The 23,748-nt window shown below is 33.6% G+C and overlaps 1 protein-coding gene across 3 annotated transcripts; it reads left to right on the forward strand.

Moving 5' to 3' along the window:
* Positions 1-220: 220 nt before the first annotated feature.
* Positions 221-23,115, forward strand: LOC143045941 (uncharacterized). 3 transcript variants are annotated; one of them, XM_076218793.1, is made up of 7 exons: positions 223-396; positions 10,399-10,501; positions 10,885-10,930; positions 11,689-12,578; positions 15,950-15,986; positions 18,044-18,074; positions 21,762-23,115. In XM_076218793.1, the coding sequence occupies exons 3-7, from the start codon at positions 10,890-10,892 to the stop codon at positions 22,197-22,199; spliced, it is 1,437 nt and encodes a 478-aa protein (XP_076074908.1). In that variant the 5' UTR covers positions 223-396; positions 10,399-10,501; positions 10,885-10,889; the 3' UTR covers positions 22,200-23,115. The 3 variants fall into 3 exon arrangements, with proteins under 3 accessions (XP_076074906.1, XP_076074908.1, XP_076074907.1); XM_076218791.1 differs by lacking the exon at positions 10,885-10,930 and having other exon boundaries at positions 221-396; XM_076218792.1 differs by lacking the exons at positions 223-396; positions 10,885-10,930 and adding an exon at positions 6,945-7,076.
* The last annotated feature ends 633 nt before the right edge of the window (positions 23,116-23,748 follow it).

The following is a 23,748-nucleotide window of genomic DNA, read 5'->3' on the forward strand; positions in this document are numbered from 1 at the left end:
AAAATCTGATTATTTTTTGTGTGTATTAAAACTTAAACTTGAACAAGCATAATCCGTAGAAGATTACTTCACATTCTTTAAGTAAAAGTCTAATGCATAATCTTTTGAATTAATGTTCACGCAACCAAAAGAGAAAAGGTAAACATTGGTCGATATCCCGTAGGTGGAATTTAAAAAGAAAATATATGAATAAGAATTTGTATATCTACCCATCGTAGAGTAGGCATGATGTTATGATAAGTTATGTAGGTTTTCTTTTCAGTGTATTCATTGAAGTGGAGAACTCTGTTTTCGTCCATTCGGGTGTGGTAAAATTAACCAGACCGTTCACTCCCTGGTGATTGTCGGGATTAAAATTACGTATAAGGATGCAAAAAATCTTTAATCTGAAATAAGGTAAGTTTTGTTTATATATTTTGTTTCTTAACAGATTCTCATTAAAACTAATTTTGTTGACGTAAAATCAGATATTTTTAAAAGTGCATTTAAATAATTAAAATTTTATTGATTCAAAACTAGTTTTGAAACTTAATGGGAAAGAATGTATATAATGTATTAATTCATAGTACAAACATATACACACTGTAAGTGAACATTCAACTGTAAAATATGTTGGAGAGGGAAATACATCCCTATTCTAAAATGTCTCAGAGGTTCGATGGCCGTCAATATTAAAGAAAAGAGCGACAGCAGTGTCTCTCTGCCAATTACTGTATACTAAGAAACATGTGTTTCCATGCACTCCGTATCTATGGAATTGGAAGGTTTTTTTTTAATTTAAAATGGTAGAGCATGTAAAATAAAATCTAAAGACGACAGGAATCGTCCTCGCTATTTCAATCTTGATATTAACATATTTAAATGACAATCTGTGTATTGGAAGGGGTTCGTGCAACTTGAGCCAAGGACATACGTGTTTAAATTGTGATAAATCTTACATAAATTAGTTTTTATTGAATAAACGAGCACAAAGCTCTAAAAGGACCATTACAAACTGGATCAGCATGGATATATGTATCAACGATGTTAAGTCTGGTAACAATTTGTGTGCTACATGGTTTCCAGAAGTAATGCTAATGGTCACACATCATTCGACGTTTGTTTTTTGTTGGCTTTCAGCTGTCAATATCTCTGATCTGTGGCCTTATGTTTCTCTCCTCCAGTAATATTATAGGTTTTCTCTATGGAATCATTTTGACTGGTGACCTTGCTATATTGCTTTGGTGTTTTACTTACAGGAATATAAATCGTAAAAGTTAAAGTAGACGTTTTGTTAAATATAGTGATTAGAGTTTTTACAAACATGTGTGTCACACACTCTTTTTTACCTAGGGTTTACTTGTTCTTGGAAACTTGTATTGTTAAACATTTTAATGATATCTCAAACTGATCTGTTTCCTCGGGATATTTGAAGGTCGACATGGTACGGGGATTTGTGTTTTGACGTAAGATTGACCTCTATATGTCCTTTTTGGATTGAAATGTGTTGTTAGTGTATAATTTAACCAAAGTCCATTTTTGACAGTTTTTTGCCATCAATAAATGCCTAGATTTCTTTGCTATTTAAATTAGAAATGTCGGCGGGTGATTGCCCAAATTGAACGTTTAAAACTTACTAAAATGGTGTACACGTAATTCTTTAGTAAAATCCCGGAGCACTGGAGATCTCCACCAAATATTGGTGGGGTTCGTTTGCTCAGTCTTCATTTTTCTATGTTGTATTATGTGTACTGTTGTTTGTTTTCTTCTTTTTTTTTGCCATGACATTTATTTTCAACTTAAAAAGTCTAAACGTCCCTTTGGAATCTTTTGCCTCTCTTTTAAATTTGACATGTAGTCTATGCAAACAGTTTTCACAGTTTAATAATATCAATTCGTTTCTTCATCGAATATAATTTTGTAAGGTTGCTGGGTTCATATTTTTACCTTTGTTGGCCAACTGCACCAGTGCGGTAGGCGTTTAATTGACTAGGTAACAAACAGATTTACTTCATTTTCGTTGTTAAAACCGGTTTTATTTGTTAAAGACGTATGTTCAGTTGTATGTTAAAAAATGTGCATAAATATTTATTTAAATTGTAAATGTTTTACGGCATTTTTATGAACACGGTTAGTGTGAATGAACTTTTAGATCTTTTAGGATTTCTTCAGCACCCTACTGTTTATAACTCAAGATTTTTTATTTCATGTTTTCATATAATTCTAGTCTTCCCCAATGAAATAAATATTGATTTATTCACGCCTCTAAGAGTTTCCAAATCTCGCATATCTTTCAGTGGGAAGTCATACTGTATGTAATGAATACAGTGGTCTCTTATATATCTCTGATTCAAACATTTATTACAAAAAGAGTGAAGATACAAAAAAGACAATTAAAAACTGTGATAGACACACACTCAATGCATCGTCTATTTGTGTTCCTGTTTGCTTTATATCCAGTGGATATTACTAAAGGACGATTTTACAGATAAATAATAAATCAAATACGTAATATCTGCAAAGGGTACCGACCGTTACGAAAGTAGACTTCCACTAGAAACAAAACATGTTATGCATGATATTGACAAAAAGCATGCCTTGCAACATACGGACCCCAGTCACAGAGTTGTTTTAAACTGTCCTGAAATGCAGAGCGTGGCATTATTACAATAATATATATTTAACTTCCAATTTCGAATGCATGTGACCGTGTATTTATACATCCAAGACAACCAAACGGGCGCTCGTCTTTAGAATGGATTTTAAATAGACAAACACAGAAAAAATGAATTCACATATAGAGCGAAAAGCGAGGAATATTTCTATATGATCAACACTTGACAATATGTTGTTAATTTTTTCTATAGATAACAATTATATAATTGTATGGAGCTAGGATATTTCGGATTACATGTCATAGTTTTATTTTTCATTTATAAACATAAGAAGATGTGGTATGAGTGTCAATGAGACAACTATAGGTCAAAGTACGGCCTTCAACACGGAGCCATAGCTCACACAGAACAGCAAGCTATAAAGGGCACGCATAATGACTAATGTAATATAAAAAATAAGATGTGGTATGATTGCCAATGAAACAACTGTCCACAAGAGACCAAAATAACACAGACATTAACAACTATAGGTCACCGTACGGACTTCAACAATGAGCAAAGCCCATACCGCATAGTCAGCTATAAAAGGCCCCGATAAGACGGTAAAACAATTCAAACGAGAAAACTAACGGCCTTATTTATATAAAAAATGAACGAAAAACAAATATGTAACACATAAACAAACGACAACCACTGAATTACAGGCTCCTGACTTGGGACACACATACATAAATAATGTGGCGGGGTTAAACATGTTAAATCCATTTAAACAGGAAAACCAACGATCTAATCTATATAAAAAAAGAGAAACACTTATGAACCACATCAACAAACGATAACCACTGGACATCAGGTTCCCGACTTGGGGCAGGTGCATGCAAACAAATGCAGCGGGTTTAAACGTTTTAATAGGTGCCAACCTTCACCCAACTTGAAACAATAGTTATCACCGAGGGTTTCACTGGCCCAGTAGTCAGCACTTCTGCGTTGACATGAATTATCATTGATATGGTCATAATTATAAATTAAATGTTAACAAAACTTTGACTTTTTGCTTTTCTGCCTCAGGAATAGATTAACCGTAGCTGTATTTGGCAAAACTTTGAGGAATGTGTGGTCCTCAATGCTCTTCAACTTCGTACTTTATTTTGCTGTTTTATTCCCTTTTTTATTCGAGTGTCACTGATTGAGTCTTTTGAAGATGAAACAGTAGAGGGTCGACGACAAAAGTTAATCCCTTGAAATCTAAGGAGCAAAACAATTTTGAGTGCAAAACAATTTTGAGTACCAACAACTACCAGTAGGGTCATATTGGATTGTAACAATATTATTAAAAGAACATCTTTTTTGAAATAGTGATTGAGAATACGACGATTTAATAACAGAGCTATCTGAAAACGTGTTGGCGGGTAAAAATTTAACCTCAAAGTACTGGACATTACGGCCATTTAAATAGAACATCCACGTTAAATAGACCGTCAAATCCCTTATAATACAAAGGCTGAAAAACAAGATTAAGTGGCCACAACTACTACCTGCGAGGTAATATAAGGCTGTAACAATATCATTCTTAAAAAATTAATGCCTGGCTTGAGAATTTGAGGCCATAAAACACATATATACCATAAATGGCAAATTTGTACTATGCATGGTCAACAATTTGTCTAAAAGATAGAATGAGTAGAATTGCTGAATACTTCAAGTTGATTTGTCCTTTGTTTCTTGACATATTTTAAGAAATGAGTCATATTTGACATATTTTAAGGGATGAGCTAGCTATATTTTTGATATATTATTAGGAATGAGTTATATATTTTGTATATTTAAGGAATGAGTTCTATCTTTGGCATATTTTAAGGAACGAATTCTATCTTTGGTATATTTTAAGTATTGAGGTCTATCGTTTGCGCATTTAAGGAGGAACGAGTTCTATCTTTGGCATATTTTAAGGAACGAGTTCTATATTTAGAACATTTTAAGAATTAGTTCCTGTGTTGGTCTACCGGAATGTCCAAATCAATAACTGTAAAGTTCATCGAACCTTGTGATGTCTAGTGAAAAATGTCGACTTTATTCCTAGTCTTTCTTTTCTTTTAGATTTCAAAAATTCAGCAAATAATAATAGTACCAAATGGTGTTTTAACAGTTGGTGAAAGCTAACAATGGGTAAATTAGAGAAAGGATTAGTGTCATGTTTAAACATCTCGATTCTTGTTGGATCCAAACAAAATATATGTCAAACTCAATTATCGGATATCTTAGGTTTTATTTGATCCTAACAAAATAAGTCAAACTCAATTATCGGAAATCTTTGTGATAATTAATAATCTGCGAAAACACAACTATAAACTGTTATTTTTGATAATTGTTTGTAAAGGGACAAACTATGAATTTTATAATCAATAGATCTATATGAAAATAAGATTAAAACAATATTCAATTAATTTACTAGGACATATTTGATGCACTTTCAAAGATGTACAATTTTCTTACAATCGAATTAAATACTGAAATCTCAGTCGTCAAGAGTAAAATGACAAGAATATTCATTTTTAGTTCGCCAGGTCGGGATATTCATTTTCAAAATTCCACCTTTCCCTAAAAATAAAATTGTCGTCCCAGCAATGAAAAATTAAGAATTCATATACTAGTATTCATTTTAATCTGTTCTACGCAGAGTTTTTTCCGCGGCTTTTTCTTCACTCTTTTGCACATAGTTATTTTCTGCATTTTGCAGATTCCTATAGTAACCTTTTTCAAGTTTATTTGGATATATAAGACGACATCCCTGTTTACGCAGCTTTCGTACAACTATAAGATAGATGAAACTTGCCTTGTATTAGACCGACACACGAAGCCGGGGTTTTAATTATATAAAGTGCTAGTTCAATCTGACCTTAAACCGTCCGTCTCTTCGACCTCGGATGCTTGAACATAATAATGGGTTATTGTCATTTCCTGGAATTGGGTTTGTTGTACTGCTGGTGAACTGTAAGTTCCCGAAGGTTTCATAAACTTAATATTCGGTGCTTCGGTACTGCATGAGTGTTATTAGACTTGTCTTTAATTTATTTGATATACTAGTACAAAATGTATGCAGATATTATTATGAAGCTAATGTTCCCACTCATAAAGACAAAGATAGCTACTAGAATGTTAAGGTCCGTTTTTGACATATATAAAGCTATTCACGTTTCTAGGTCTTATAATAAACATCCTTGGCTTTCAAATGTTTGGGTTTGAGCGTTCCTGATGAAGATATATTAGGAACAACAGTTCAGACGCACGCAATTAATGAAGGGTTGATTTTCTTGAAGCAGTAAATACTAATTTCAAAGGCTTAGGTTTCACCGGCCAGGATTCGAACCCATAATCTTCCACACTCGAGACTAACATGTTACCAGAAAATCAGAGTTTCTATAAAACTGAGAGGATGAAATTGGGAAGTAAAATTTGTGTAAATGAGTGCCACGTTATAAGCGCACCACAGAACCCTAGCAACAACTTGGGTGGGATGTAATTATTTGTCATGTTGCAAAACATAATTTCTAACGTTATCCAACATAACTTCATTTTCCAGTGGCGGTCTCAATTTCCCGTCCAACCGCGAAGACCATACATATTGTATAAACCTATTTTTTCCCTCATTACCAATGCGTGAAATATTTGCCACTGGACATTAATCAAACTATAATCATTCAATCAATCTATAGTTCAGTTCTCATTTTGTAACTACTGAATAATATTAGATATTTTTCAAACAAACTAAATTATGATCCATTTCAAAATATTATTACTTTGAATATGCCGTTTCATATAAATACAATTAGAACGTAAAACCAGGAGAACCAGGTTTTTAGTGTAACCATATATGTGCAGCAACCGATATGTTCTCTCTGAATGTGATAAATGATAACTCAACGGTGACCTATAGTTGTTAATTTCTGTGTCATTTGGTCTCTTGTGGAGAGTTGTCTCCTTGGCAATCATACCGCATCTTCTATTTTATATATCTACATAGACGACTATATCTAATAATAGAATTATTGATAGTTTTAATAATTAATCATTTATGAAATTCAGTTTGACTCAATGTACCAGAATTTATGGTATTCTGCAGTGTTTAAACAGATATCATTTGATCATGCTCTCCATTGAAAACACTTTTTAGAATTACATTATACAAATCTTTGTAAGAAATGAATACCTACTTAATTTCTTTAAAAATGCATCTAAATTTGGAAAAAGTAAATAACATCTATACGTTATATGTATACCCAATACCACGTGTTATTAAATGGCAAATAAATATAGTTTTGATCAATTAGCAGGAATTCTGAAATCGATTTTTCCACCTGTAATTAGTCAACCATACCACATATGTGTACCGGGTATCTTTTACATTATCTGACTAGTAGTTATATTCGGTCATGTGTAGCAATAGATTTTATGAAGGAATGATCATAACAAATGTTATATAAGGTAATGTTTTATTTGTTGTATTACTTTTGTTCGTTTATTTTTTCAAAGTTTGCTGTTAATTCCGATGAAATGAAGGTACACAAACAGGTATCAATTTGTAGGTAGGCAATATGATTATAGTTGTGCTTCGTAGCAGAAATCTTCCCACAAGTATTCGTCCCAGTTCAGTATAACAGTGCAATTGTTTTTAAATGTTTAAATGAATTGAAAGCTTTTGGGGCGAATGCCACAGCAGTCTTTGTCAGGTTATTTGTATTCTAGTATCACTGTGTTGTCATGTTGTTCTTTCTAAATTAAAGACGAACTACCATACATGAACAGGTATCATGATCAAGAAGCGTTATGGAACTTTGGGTTCTTACTGCACATTGAGATCAGATATTTTCTGGAAAACTACATTAGTAGTAAGGTTAGGTGGAGCCTGTAATTCAGTGGTTTTCGTTTGTTGCTTTGTTAAATATTTGTTTTTCTTGATTTGTTTGTACATAAATAAGGACGTTACTTTTACATTTGTCATTTCGGGACCTTTTATCGCTGACTATGTGGTATGGACTTTGCTCATTGTTGAAGGCCGTACGGTGACCTATAGTTGTTAATTTCTTCTGTATCATTTAGTTTTTTGTGCGAGTTGTCTCACAAGCAATCATACCACATCTTCTTTTTTATACAGTAGATCAAGATAACATTTAGTTAACTAATCGTAACGTTATACACACACCATCTCCCATGATGATGCATGATGAAAATTGTTGATTTTCCTACCCGTGAATGAAATTCCAAGAAATGCTAGAAAAGCCTGATCCTTATAAAGTATTAAATAATGAATCCTTTGTAAGATTTCATGTAACATTTGTTCTATCACCATACATGATTTACTTTATTAACTGTTTGCGAGCAAGTAAAATGACGTTTCTGAATAGTTACGACGATACAAAAATCCAAATTATCTAGTTAAAAAAAGACCATCGAATTCGGTAAAATTAAACTTTACATTCAGTTTGCTTAAACGATTTAGTCATAGGAAGTTGTCTCCGGGGGTATATTACATGGTTCTACAAAATATTTTACGTAGACCGATATTATCTAAACATAAAACTTTCTGCACCATAAAGCAATCATCCTTGAGTCACGATATAATTGACATTCAACTGAGTGTGGTGGTTGCTCCTTAATTTAAATTAAAATATAATGAAAGTCAATGTAAGTAATACCCCTTTCCATCACACACTGTAACGATACAACATTGATTATGTTTTTTTAACTACAAAGTTTATCACATGAAAGTTAGTACTTGACAAATAAAAAAAGACTACAAAAATCAATATAGAATTAAATATAATGTGAATTCGGCAGTACGATTGATCAAGGAAATTTAAAGACGGAAATATATAATTTAGGTTTTTTACGTTCACACATCCTTTGAATTTCCCACCGTTTCAACTTCTCTTGTAAGCTCACCTGGCTATTGCTGTCATTTGGTGTCCGTCGTCGTCGTCAACTTTATCAGAGATCTTCTCTTTTGAAACTATTGTACTAGTTTCAACCAAGCTTAGCAAATGGTTCTTAGGTTATAAAGCTTAAAGTTTATGTGTTGTTTTTTTGTCGAGCCTGCAACTTTTGTTGCAGAAAGCTCGACATAGGGATAGTGATCCGGCGGCGGCGGCTACGGCGGCAGCGTTAGCTAACTTCTTAAAAGCTTTATATTTTAGAAGGTGGAAGACCTGGATGCTTCATACTTTGTATATAGATGCCTCATGTTACGAAGTTTCCGTCAGTTACATGTCCAATGTCCTTGACCTCATTTTCAAGGTTCAGTGACCACTTGAAAAAAAGTTCAGATTTTTTGTAATGTTGAATTCTCTGTTATTATAAGTAATAAGATAATTATATTTGGTATGTGCGTACGTTGCAAGGTCCTCATGCCTGTCAGACAGTTTTCACTTGACCTCAACCTCATTTCATGGATCAGTGAACAAGGTTAAGTTTTGGTGGTCAAGTCCATATTTCAGATACTATAAGCAATAGGGCTGATATATTCGGTGTATGGAAGGACTGTAAGGTGTACATGCCCAACTGGCAGGTGTCATCTGACCTTGACCTCATTTCATGGTTCAGTGGTTATAGTTAAGTTTTTGTGTTTTGGTCTCTTTATCTAATACTATAAGCCATAGGTCAACTATATTGGGTGTATAGAATATTTTATGATCTATATGTCAGTGGCGCAGGTTTTTTTTTTTTTATCTTGACCTCCTTTTCACGATTCATTGATCAGTGTTAAGTTTTTGTGTTTTGGTCTATTTTTCTTAAACTATAAGTAATAGGTCAACTATACTTGTTGTATGGAAGCATTGTTAGCTGTATATGTCTGCCTGACATGGTTCATCTGACCTTGACCTCATTCTCATGGTTCATTGGTCTTTATTTAGTTATCTTGGTTAATGTTTAGTTTATGTGACAGTTGTAATAAAGCTTTATACTTAGGACTATCAACATAATATCAATGATTAATAAAGAAGGCGAGACATTTCAGCGTGTGCACTCTTGTTTAATTCTGGCAAGTCAACACAATTAGCCAGGCCACCATGGCTCAAAATTAAATGAATAAAATGTATTTCATCTTGAAAACCATACCAATAATAGATAATCTGAAAGGGACGAACATAATCAAAATGTCGAGAATGACCTACCCCCTATTTTGACTAAACTTTCTTGTTGCAGTATTATTTGGGTTTTTTTTTTTTTGCGAGAAAGGGATCGGGTGGCGGTAAAATACCAGTTTAACGTTACAGGCTCCTTGGAGCGACTTGGATATCTTTCTCGTTCGAATACCTTTATAGAACTGATCGACCCTCCTATCCAATGCATTTTGTTATGTTTTTAATAACAAGTCAAATGCACAATTGTAATTTAAAGTGATTTCCGAATTTCCTGTCTATTTTCATGATTTGTATTAAATTATCAGAGTTAACACCAAATAGTATTACAATTATTTAAATTATTTCCGCTAATTCAATCCATCTGCTTCATTCTCTATTTTAGTATTTTTTTCTACAAATGCGCACATTTTTTTTTTATTTTTCAGAAAGTTTAATGGTACATTATATTATCCTGTAGATATCTGTTTTTAGTCGTTTTTATTGGTCTATGTAGGGATACCTTGACCGTTTGTACACCCCAAAATATCAATTTTAAAAGAGGTGACACAGCTAATGATTCTATTTAAGTTGATAAATGCTGGGTCATTTGAAAAGAAACAGGTAGTTCGCAGCAGGCAACCGAAGTAACAATAATGTCCTGGTCACATTTTACTTTTATTTTTCAGATTCTATGGCCGAATTGTCCGATTCATCAATTATAGCACTTAGTTCTGTATTGGGAATTTTCGGATTACTTATAACTTGTGGAGTAGCGGTATATTTTCGCAAGTATGTATAGCGTGTGTATTGTCTGTTCAGGAGAATTGATTTATTGAAACATTGAAAATTGTAAAAGTTTCAACACCTTTCTTGTCTCACGTGTTCATTTTCATTGTATTGAAGTAGGTTATATTTGACTCTATTATATTTAAAATCAATAATTCTTAATATTACCAAATTCTTTTTATTTGAAAATAGAAATTTATTGATTTTTTTTATATGAGATCTGTGAACACAGGTACAATTCAGCATCAAGCTTTTTACCGCAAGTGCTGTTTGCAGTGTTGCATTGTTGGAATTTATTAAAACATCATAACCATAAATTTAATTTGGAAAACGGTGTGCAAATATTTTCTATATATAATTAGTTACATAATGCTCTGATATTTCAGTTAAAATGGGGAACAATTCAAGCAGTAATGGAGAAACTACAAATCGGTAGATTAACTATAATGAATATTTACATGTAGCAATCCTTAGCTAACCTATGCATGTTTGTAATGATATATATATATATATATATATATCTTCTTGTATATTTGTACTAACAGCCACCACTCTATTGCTTTTCCCTTGCCAACTGCATTGCTAACATATAAAGCTTTTCTTAGAAACAAGTATTACTTAACGTCTTCTATATAGTTACATGTAAACATACACTACAAATAATACATAGTTGGTTATGTATACTAAAAATATTACAGTGCTGTCTTGGTAATTGTTTCAAGCACATCATATATCTCTGCATTGTTAAACAATTCTTTAATTCTACATGTCATATCTACGTCTTGCTTTAATTTTTTCGTGTATATATATATATTTATATATTTTTGGTATTATACTTTTTAGTTTATGCTTATATATTTATCTAATACATGTATATTTCCTTTTTGCATAGTGACATAGGATATTTTTTTTCTGTTTTCTTTGAAAATTTAATGATTTCAGTATAAACCAACATGATTAACTTCGAGTTCACTCGCTGTCTTAGTGAGCATATAATACAGACCAATATAAACACGTTTAAACTTGAAGCAAAGTCCTATTGTAACATATTTAGTTCATTAACATTGCATCTGTTCTTTTTGCGAATTTAACATAATAAAATAGTGAAGTTAAAAAAAACGAAATCCTAATCATTATAATAATAGACAATGTACCAAACAAAACAAACTTTATATTTGTTCCATTGACAGGAAGTATGTTTACAGTAAAAGAACATACGTAAACGGGACAAAGCCACCAAGGGCAGTACCATCGGCCTACATTGCTCCTCCAGAGAAACATTACGTCACAAACGGCTACCCAAGTAGTCCAGACAAAGCTAACCTAAACATACCTCAACCAGAAATAGGAATAGAAAGTTCGACACAGCCAGAACAACGAAAAGAAAACGAAATAAAACCAGAACCTGTACATGTGCCTGTAACAGTACAGACTGTACCAAAACCAAACAGTTATGTTAAAAATGCCAAAAATAAGAAAGGCTTTGGTGATCATGTAGTTCAAAGGGAGGCAAGTTATAAGTTACATGATCCTGAATTACTTGTTCAACGTAATAACAGTTACAAAATATTAGATGAAAGTCGTCATACGGGAAGAGCACGAAGTTACATTCAATATGAAGGAGCAAGGCCTGAATATGTCGTTCGGCAAAGAGGGTATAAAATGCACGAACCGAGATATCAAGCCAGGCGAGTGGCCCATACATATGGTACATGGAGGCATCAACCAGAAATAGTCAATGCCCGACCTATTATGGAACTGAACGGTGGACGACCAGTAGCAGAAACGTTAACTACACGAGCAAGACCAGTAAGAATTGTTCAGTCGGTGCCTCCAATGCCAATTCGAACGGTTAGACCTCAAACCGTTGGACGGCCTGTTATCGTACGTCGAACAATCGAAACAGAGAGGCCTTACAATACACCAGTTCATGGATATATTCCTCGACATCGCCTCGGACAATATCGACCAAAAGTTATAGACAGCTACGTAGCACCTAGTAGGATAGGAGAACATGTGTATCCTTTATCAGAACCAGGAGGTTATAGGGACGTAATGATAGAACCCGTGTACCAAACTAGTAAGTATAAATATGTGTGTCTCATTTGTCTTTAGAAAATATTGTTGTCCTTAGAAAAGATTGTTGTCCTTAGAAAAGATTGTTGTCCTAAGATTGTTGTCCTTAGAAAAGATTGTTGTCCTTAGATTGTTGTCCTTAGAAAAGATTGTTGTCCTTAGAAAAGATTGTTGTCCTCAGAAAATATTGTTGTCCTTAGGTCCTTAGAAAAGATTGTTGTCTTGTCCTTAGAAAAAAATGTTGTCTTTAGAAAAGACTGTTGTCCTTTGAAAACATTGTTGTCCTTAGAAAAGATTGTTGTCCTTAGAAAATATTGTTGTCCTTAGAAAAGATTGTTGACCTTAGAAAAGATTGTTGTCCTTAGGTCCTTAGAAAAGATTGTTGTCTTGTCCTTAGAAAAAATTGTTGTCCTTAGAAAATATTGTTGTCCTTAGAAAAGATTGTTGTCCTTAGAAAAGATTGTTGTCCTTAGAAAATATTGTTGTCTTGTCCTTAGAAAAGGTTGTTGTCCTTAAAAAAGATTGTTGTCCTTTGAAAACATTGTTGTCTTATCTTTAGAAAAGATTGTTGTCCTTAGAAAAGATTGTTGTCCTTAGAAAAGATTGTTGTCCTTTGAAAACATTGTTGTCCTTCGAAAAGATTGTTATTCTTAGAAAAGATTGTTGTCCATAGAAAATATTGTTGTCCTTATAAATGTCCTTAGAAAAGATTGTTGTCCTTAGAAAAGATTGTTGTCCTTAGAAAAGATTGTTGTCTTTAGAAAAGATTGTTGTCCTTAGAAAAGATTGTTGTCCTTAGAAAATATTGTTGTCCTTAGAAAAGATTGTTGTCCTTAGAAAATATTGTTGTCCTTAGAAAACATTGTTGTCCTTAGAAAATATTGTTGTCCTTAGAAAAGATTGTTAAGATTGTTGTCCTTAGAAAAGATTGTTGTCCTTAGAAAAGATTGTTATCCTTAGAAAAGATTGTTGTCTTTAGAAAAGATTGATGTCCTTAGAAAATATTGTTGTCCTTAGAAAAGATTGTTGTCCCTAGAAAAGATTGTTGTCCCTAGAAAAGATTGTTGTCTTTAGAAAATATTGTTGTCCTTAGAAAAGATTGTTGTCCCTAGAAAAGATTGTTGTCCCTAGAAAAGATTGTTGTCTTTAGAAAAGATTGTTGTCCTTAGAAAAGATTGTTGTCCTTAGAAAAGATTGTTGTCCTTAGGTCCTTAGAAAAGATTGTTGTCTTGTCCTTAGAAAAAATTGTTGTCCTTAGAAAAGATTGTAGTCCTTAGAAAAGATTGTTGTCCTTAGAAAAGATTATCTTATTTGTAATGCAAAAAAAACATTAATGCTAACACAATAAATGATCAAATGAAGCACACACAGACCCACTAAATGATCAAATGAAGCACACACAGACCCACTAAATGATCAAATGAAACACACACAGACCCACTAAATGATCAAATGAAGCACACACAGACCCACTAAATGATCAAATGAAGCACACACAGACCCACTAAATGATCAACTGAAACACACACAGACCCACTAAATGATCAAATGAAGCACACGGACCCACTAAATGACCAAATGAAGCACACACGGACCCACTAAATGACCAAATGAAGCACACACAGACCCACTAAATTATCAAATGAAGCACACACAGACCCACTAAATGACCAACTGAAGCACACACAGACCCACTAAATGATCAAATGAAGCACACACAGACCCACTAAATGATCAAATGAAGCACACACAGACCCACTAAATGATCAAATGAAGCACACACAGACCCACTAAATGATCAAATGAAGCACACACAGACCCACTAAATGATTAAAGGAAGCACACACGGACCCACTAAATGATTAAATGATCAAATGAAGCACACACGGACCCACTAAATGATTAAAGGAAGCACACACAGACCCACTAAATGATCAAATGAAGCACACACAGACCCACTAAATGATCAAATGAAGCACACACAGACCCACTAAATGATCAAATGAAGCACACACGGACCCACTAAATGATCAAAGGAAGCACACACGGACCCACTAAATGATTAAATGAAGCACACACAGACCCACTAAATGATCAAATGAAGCACACACAGACCCACTAAATGATCAAATGAAGCACACACGGACCCACTAAATGATCAAATGAAGCACACACGGACCCACTAAATGACCAAATTAAGCACACACGGACCCACTAAATGACCAAATGAAGCACACACAGACCCACTAAATTATCAAATGAAGCACACACAGACCCACTAAATGACCAACTGAAGCACACACAGACCCACTAAATGATCAAATGAAGCACACACAGACCCACTAAATGATCAAATGAAGCACACACAGACCCACTAAATGATCAAATGAAGCACACACAGACCCACTAAATGATTAAAGGAAGCACACACGGACCCACTAAATGATTAAACGAAGCACACACAGACCCACTAAATGATCAAATGAAGCACACACAGACCCACTAACTGATCAAATGAAGCACACGCAGACCCACTAAATGATTAAATGAAGCACACACAGACCCACTAAATGATCAAATGAAGCACACACAGACCCACTAAATGATCAAATGAAGCACACACAGACGCACTAAATGATCAAATGAAGCACACACAGACCCACTAAATGATCAAATGAAGCACACACAGACCCACTAAATGATCAAATGAAGCACACACGGACCCACTAAATGACCAACTGAAGCACACACAGACCCACTAAATGATCAAATGAAGCACACACAGACCCACTAAATGATCAAATGAAGCACACACAGACCCACTAAATGATCAAATGAAGCACACACAGACCCACTAAATGATTAAATGAAGCACACACAGACCCACTAAATGATCAAATGAAGCACACACAGACCCACTAAATGATCAAATGAAGCACACACAGACCCACTATTGTTGAGTTTATAATTATGAGCACACATAGAGAGCACAGGAACTTGTTTCAGAAAATAATGTCCTATATGACTTGGAAGAAAAATTCGAGCCAAGTGCCTGTGATAGAGAGCAAAAAAACCCTATCATGAATCAAAATTAGTAACTTACAAATGAGCCCAAAAGTCAAGTATATAATGAAAGAAAAAGGGGCTTGTCCTTTCAAAAATTAGTCAACTTTTGAAATGAGCAATTGGAAGGCTAATCTATTTTTGGATTTTTATAATTTAATAAAGATAGAAGTGTTATTTGATAATCTAATAAAACTGGAAGTATTTGTGTCGTTGGACCTCTCTGTCAAATTGCCGTTTGTCCAACACATTTATTCATTCATAGGTCGCTACACCTCTTCATTTTAAAACAAGTGACATATTTCATTTCAGTTAAAAAGATTCCTCCACCTCCATACCCAGGAAAAGTGTAAGTATTTTTAACATCAAGTAATACTAATAACTTTAATCTACGTGCAAACGTTCACTATACAAATAATGAGATGTGGTATGATTACCAATGAGACATCTATCCACCCAAGTTCAAATGTAAGCATTTATAGGAACCGTACGGATCCAACAATGAGAAAATCCCATACCAAATATTCGGCTATCGAAGGTCCGACATGAAAAATAAGAAACAATTTAATTGCGAAAACTACGACATGATTTATGACAAAATATGACCAACATGAAATAATAACAACCACTAAACTACTGCATGGCTCCCGACTTGGGTCCCGTTGTCTATTATTCATTATATATCGTCAAAGAAACTGCTTTGTTCATTTGTTCTTGTAAACTTTTTAATTTCCTGAGCATAGCTCTTTCACCTTACAAATCGATGTTCTGTACTGATTTTCGAGATATCCGATTCTTATTGTCGAGCCTGCAACTTTTGTTGCAGAAAGCTCGACATAGGGATAGTGATCCGGCGGCGGCGGCGGCGGTGTTAGCTAACTTCTTAAAAGCTTTATATTTTAGAAGGTGGAAGACCTGGATGCTTCATACTTTGTATATAGATGCCTCATGTTACGAAGTTTCCGTCAGTCACATGTCCAATGTCCTTGACCTCATTTTCATGGTTCAGTGACCACTTGAAAAAAAAGTTCAGATTTTTTGTAATGTTGAATTCTCTCTTATTATAAGTAATAGGATAACTATATTTGATATGTGCGTACCTTGAAAGGTCCTCATGTCTGTCAGACAGTTTTCACTTGACCTCGACCTCATTTCATGGATCAGTGAACAAGGTTAAGTTTTGGTGGTCAAGTCCATATCTCAGATACTACAAGCAATAGGGCTAGTATATTCGGTGTATGGAAGGACTGTAAGGTGTACATGTCCAACTGGCAGGTGTCATCTGACCTTGACCTCATTTTCATGGTTCAGTGGTTATAGTTAAATTTTTGTGTTTTGGTCTGTTTTTCTCATGCGATATGCAATAGGTCTACTATATTTGTTGTATGGAATGATTGTAAGGTGTACCTATCTAGCGGGCAGATGTCATGTGACCTTGACCTCATTTTCATGGTTCAGTGGTCAAAGTTAAGTTTTTGAGTTTTGGTCTTTTTATCTAATACTATATGCCATAGGTCATCTGTATTTGGTGTATGGAAATATTTTATGATCTTTATGTCAGTCGCGCAGGTTTTATTTGACCGTGACCTCATTTTCACGGTTCATTGCACAGTGTTAAGTTTTTGTGTTTTTGTCTATTTTTCTTAAACTATAAGTAATAGGTCAACTATATATGTTGTATAGAAGCATTGTTAGCTGTACATGTCTGCCTGGCATGGTTCATCTGACCTTGACCTCATTTTCAAGGTTCATTGGTCTTTGTTTAGTTATCTTGGTTAATGTTAAGTTTATGTGACAGTTGTATTATAGCTTAGCTTTATACTTAGGACTATCAACATAATATCAATGATTAGTATAGAAGGCGAGACATTTCAGCGTGTGCACTCTTGTTTTTAACTTTGGTATACATTTTATAAAAAATTTAAGGATTCACAATCTTACAGGAAATGCTGAAGATATTGATTGTCCTATTCTGCTTGTATTCAATGTTCAAATATTTTAGACTTTTGGTTGCTACTAAAGTGTTTGTTGGTTGAATTAAAATTACTCCAGTTATTTCCACACTTTTTTCTTCTGCATTTCTGTACGAGAAGATTTATAACATTAACAGAAAAATCAAAAAAAGATTTTGTGAACACAATCAGACACCGTGATTTATCATTTGGAAAAATGATCCGTTCCAGGGCTAATTTTAAAAACCATGTATGAGCAAACTATATTATTTAGTTAGATTACTTGAAGGAAATTATCCCAATACACAAACTTGCTGTCAACTATCAGAGTAACCATCACGTGGTTTTCTTATTTGAAAATTACGTTTATGTCTTATGAAATATTTACTAAATCCTCCACTGTTGTCAATTTAAAAAAAAATAGTCAAGATGAATATCTAATTTTATTTAACAGGTATGAAAGGGAAAGAGTTCCAGTTGAAAAGGTATTGTATTAATTTATATACGGGTTTTAATATCTATGATTTGAATGCTATATTTATATTTAAAATACAGTTGCTATTTATTGAAATTCACAGTACTTGCTCGTCAGTACCTTCATATTCAATATAAGACGTTATTGATTAAAATCAAATGTACTTTATCATCAGGTTGGAATTTTTAATATTAAAGAAGTTTAACGTACACAAACAACATTAGTGATTACAAATTGATTAAAAAAAATGTAGGCGGGACAAATATTTCATTTTTTTTTAATTTTCACTGATGGGTTTAAAAGTACACACCATTTTTTTTATTTAAAGAAAACAGGTACTTTCCGGCAACAAGACATCATTGAAAGAAGGTACAACAGCACCTATAGCTTTACATTTAAAATGGGTTATATTCATAGCTTTTATGACAATTATATGGCCCGTCACATTATTTTTTATTTAAAACCATTCAAACATACAAATGCACAATCATCGTTCGGTTTATAGTTTTAAAGCTCAATGATTCTAATGGTTTCATCTGTAGAATGTAATAATTTTGGAGAGGTCCAGCGAAAATATCAAACATCTTTATTTTTCCCAAATACGATGAAAAAATAGACGCAATTCAAAATAGTGATTAAATACATATTCAGAATAAATGCGGTTTTAAGTTTACTTTTTTAAAGGTGATATAAAATTTATGGGATTTGTTCGATATTTTTTTTAAGGTAGTTTTTATAAGCATTTGTTGAATATTGAAATCACTATTAATCAATCGAAAAGGCTTGCCTTAGTTACTTTTAATTGAGATTTAGCACTATTCTACCCAACAATTTATTTTTAAAAACTGACTTTTTTGTCAAGCCTATGACTTTTGTCGCAAAAGCGAGACATAGCTATCCTACATTCCGTCGTCGGCGGCGGCGTTCACTAATAATCACTCTGTGGTTAAAAATTTTTGAAATTTTAATAACTTTCTTAAACTATCCTGGATTTCTACCAAAATTGGACAGAAGCTTGTTTTATGATCATAAGATAGCATCCAGAAGTAAATTTTGCCAAAAAATAATCCTGTTTATCCATATTTTACTTATAAATGGACTCCGTTTTTTCTGCCAGTTAACATGACATTTACTCTTTGGTTGATTTTATAAAAATTTTAATTACTGTCCTAAAATATCCTGGATTTCTACCAAACTTGGACAGAAGCTTGTTTATGATCATAAGATACCGGTAGTACCCAGAAATAAATTTTGATAAAAATAATTCCTGTTTTCCGTTTTTGTCGAGTCTGCCACTTTTGTCTCAGAAAGCTCGACATAGGGGTAGTGATCCGGTGGCGGCGGTATTAGCTAACTTCTTAAAAGCTTTATATTTTAGAAGGTGGAAGACCTGGATGCTTAATACTTTGTATATGGATGCCTCATGTTACGAAGTTTCCGTCAATCACATGTCCAATGTCCTTGACCTCATTTTCATGGTTCAGTGACTACTTGAAAAAAAGTTAAGATTTTTTGTAATGTTAAATTCTCTCTTATTATAAGTAATTGGATAACTATATTTGGTATGTGCGTACCTTGCAAGGTCCTCATGCCTGTCAGACAGTTTTCACTTGACCTCGACCTCATTTCATGGATCAGTGAACAAGGTTAAGTTTTGGTGGTTAAGTCCATATCTCAGATACTATAAGCAATAGGGCTAGTATACTCTGTGTATGGAAGGACTGTAAGGTGTACATGTCCAACTGGCAGGTGTCATCCGACCTTGACCTCATTTTCATGGTTCAGTGGTCAAAGTTAAGTTTTTGAACTTTGGTCTATTTTTCTAATACTGTATGCATTAGGTCAACTATATTTGGTGTATGGAAATATTTTATGATCTATATATCTCTTATGCAGGTTTTATTTGACCTTGACCTCATTTTCACGGTCCATTGCTAAGTGTTAAGTGTTTGTGTTTTGGTCTGTTTTTCTTAATTTATAAGCAATAAGTCAACTATATTTGTTGTATTGAAGAATTGTTAGCTGTACATGTCTGCCTGGCATGGTTCATCTGATCTTGACCTGATTTTCATGGTTCATTGGTCAATGTTTTGTTTTCTTGGTTAATGCTGAGTTTATGTGACAGTTGTAATAAAGCTTTATATTCAGGTCTATTAACATAATATCAATGATTAGTAAAGAAGGCGAGACATTTCAGCGTGTGCACTCTTGTTGTGTTTTGGTCTGTTTTTCTTAAACTATAAGCAATAGGTAAACTAAATTTGTTGTAAGGAAGAATTGTAAGCTGTACATGCCTGTCTGGCATGGTTCATCTGACCTTGATATCATTTTATGGTTGAAAGGTCAATGTTTAGTTTTTGTCGAGCCTGCAACTTTTGTTGCAGAAAGCTCGACATAGGGATAGTGATCCGGCGGCGGCTACGGCGGCGGCGGCGGTGTTAGCTAACTTCTTAAAAGCTTTATATTTTAGAAGGTGGAAGACCTGGATGCTTCATACTTTGTATATAGATGCCTCATGTTACGAAGTTTCTGTCAGTCACATGTCCAATGTCCTTGACCTCATTTTCATGGTTCAGTGACCACTTGAAAAAAAAGTTCAGATTTTTTGTAATGTTGAATTCTCTCTTATTATAAGTAATAGGATAACTATATTTGATATGTGCGTACCTTGAAAGGTCCTCATGTCTGTCAGACAGTTTTCACTTGACCTCGACCTCATTTCATGGATCAGTGAACAAGGTTAAGTTTTGGTGGTCAAGTCCATATCTCAGATACTACAAGCAATAGGGCTAGTATATTCTGTGTATGGAAGGACTGTAAGGTGTACATGTCCAACTGGCAGGTGTCATCTGACCTTGACCTCATTTTCATGGTTCAGTGGTTATAGTTAAATTTTTGTGTTTTGGTCTGTTTTTCTCATACTATATGCAATAGGTCTACTATATTTGTTGAATGGAATGAATGTAAGGTGTACCTATCTAGCAGGCAGATGCCATGTGGCCTTGACCTCATTTTCATGGTTCAGTGGTCAAAGTTAAGTTTTTGAGTTTTGGTCTTTTTATCTAATACTATATGCTATATTTGGTGTATGGAAATATTTTATGATCTTTATGTCAGTCGCGCAGGTTTTATTTGACCGTGACCTCATTTTCACGGTTCATTGCACAGTGTTAAGTTTTTGTGTTTTGGTATATTTTTCTTAAACTATAAGTAATAGGTCAACTATATATGTTGTATAGAAGCATTGTTAGCTGTACATGTCTGCCTGGCATGGTTCATCTGACCTTGACCTCATTTTCAAGGTTCATTGGTCTTTGTTTAGTTATCTTGGTTAATGTTAAGTTTATGTGACAGTTGTATTAAAGCTTAGCTTTATACTTAGGACTATCAACATAATATCAATGATTAGTATAGAAGGCGAGACATTTCAGCGTGTGCACTCTTGTCTTAGTTTATGTTAAGTTTATGTGACAGTTGTAATACAGCTTTATATTTAGAACTATCAACATATATCAATGATTAGTAAAGAAGGAGAGACATTTCAGTGTGTGCACTTAGTTTTTCTGCCAGTTAACATTACATTCACTCTGTGGTTTAAGTTTTAAAAAAAATAACATTCGTAACTATCCTGGCTTTATACCAAACTTGAACAGAAGCTTGTTTATGATCAAAAGCTAGTATCTAGATGTTTTTTCAGATTGCAGTAGAGAAAATTACAAAAAGACAGTCTGGAAGTGTACAGAACTTTATTTTAAAACCGCCAGTTCCTCAAACAGATGACGAAAAACTAAAAGACCTGCCTTCGACACAATATTTCGATGACGGAAAGACAATCATGATTATCGATTATTTGATGGACCCTTTCACCACTAAAGTTAACAAATTACCACAGTCAACACCACGTGATATAAATCACAATGGTGATATGTTGAATGGACATACATCTGGTGGGGACCTGAATGGACATAACTCTGATGTGGACCTGAATGGACATAACTCTGATGTGGACCTGAATGGACATAACTCTAACAAGGATCTGAATGGACATTACTCTGAGGAAGAAAGTGACGACCTCAACGATTCCCATAATAGACAGAGATCTGCTGAATTTGGAGATGTTCTTTTCCTTCCGTGATCGATAATCAAGAGTAAAAGTCTCATAAATATTTGCATATAAGATGTTTACAATAATTATTAGCATATAAGATGTTTACATAAGCTTAAATAATTATCATAGCAGTATGGTATCATCAAAGTAAAAATACATTAGTTCGCTCCAAGATGTGTGTTTAATAATACCAATATACTTATAGCAGATGTAAAAAAAATGTATTGACAAAGTAACAGATGTAACACTCCAGATATACTGGTTCGTCTGGTCTTGAGGTTCCACTGGGCAGACAAGAACTTGAAAAAGATCCATGTTCAATGAACAAGCGTTTCCTTATTTTTCGTTTACATAAATGATGTCGTTTACAAAAATGTTCATATTTCTGTTCCTTCAGTTCATTTTGTATCAAATCCGTTATGTTCACAACGAAATTAAGAACTATAAGGCTGACTAGTCCTATCATTATCTGAGTTGCTGCTTCGTGCAAACTTATGTATTCTGTATGACTTTATAAAATTTCAAGCTTAATTTATAACCATGTACTTAAATGATTTTGACTTAGTTTAGGAAGTTAAAACAAAGTGCTGAAAAAAGATTTAACTCTTTTGGCCGTTATAACTATATACATTTTTTGGTCATGTTAAGTTGGTTATTTAAACAGGGTAAATCGTGCTTGAATTCTTTCAGTGAAAGAAGTTTATCAAATGTAAAATATCAACACATCAGTCAATCAATCTAACATTAAATGTAAGAACCCCGGCGACATAATGAAAGCCTTGGTCTCATTTATCATTTTTGACTCTCGTATTATATTTTCGTCAGTATATATATGGATCATATTCTATTATTTTAACTAACACTATATATTCAAAGTGTCTGATTATAATAGATGATAAAATATTATATAATATGTACTTTAATAAAGATCACATCAACTGTATGATTTCATAATTTTTCCTTTAAAATGCATCTATTATTTCAACACATTTAACCAAAGGATTGACAATTTTAGACTGAATATGTAGTTTTACATTATATAAATGATTCATGTTCATAATAATTCAGTATGTGTCAGGTCTTGCAACTCAAGTCAGTCTGATAGCCTGAGGGACGTCACGTTTTACTCAATACTTAACCCAGCGACTCGGTCAGTAACTGGTGTTATATAATACAGAAAGTAATACAGAAAGTATTACCAATGTTTGTTTTATGTCTCTCGACTCCGTTAGTGAAAGTATGATAACTTCGAGGAAAATTCAAAACTAAAAGTCCCTAATCAAATGACAAAATCAAATGCTCAAACACATCAAAGGAAAGGACAACAACAGTCATATTCCTGCAGGTACATGCATTTTCTAAACATGATAAAAATGGTAAATTAAACCTTTTTTTATAGATAGCCAAACCTCTCACTTGCATGACAGCCGCACATAATTTCATTATATGACAACAATGTGTGAACAAAACAGACATATATCCTTTAACTATACTTCCCGCTATATAGATGATGTTCTTTCATTAAATAATTCAAACTTTGACTATGTCGAACGTATCTACCCCATTAAACTAGAGA

Source organism: Mytilus galloprovincialis, chromosome 9, assembly GCF_965363235.1.
Source record: "Mytilus galloprovincialis chromosome 9, xbMytGall1.hap1.1, whole genome shotgun sequence".
NCBI classification, from domain to species: domain Eukaryota; kingdom Metazoa; phylum Mollusca; class Bivalvia; order Mytilida; family Mytilidae; genus Mytilus; species Mytilus galloprovincialis.

Bases quoted from the DNA above. Each gene is read 5' to 3' on its own strand.
- LOC143045941 (XM_076218791.1), top strand. From the start codon at position 10,404: ATGGCCGAATTGTCCGATTCATCAATTATAGCACTTAGTTCTGTATTG. The intron at 15,987-18,043 runs GTAAGTATTTTT...TTTATTTAACAG, and splicing joins CCTCCATACCCAGGAAAAGT to GTATGAAAGGGAAAGAGTTC. The intron at 18,075-21,761 runs GTATTGTATTAA...ATGTTTTTTCAG, and splicing joins AAAGAGTTCCAGTTGAAAAG to ATTGCAGTAGAGAAAATTAC.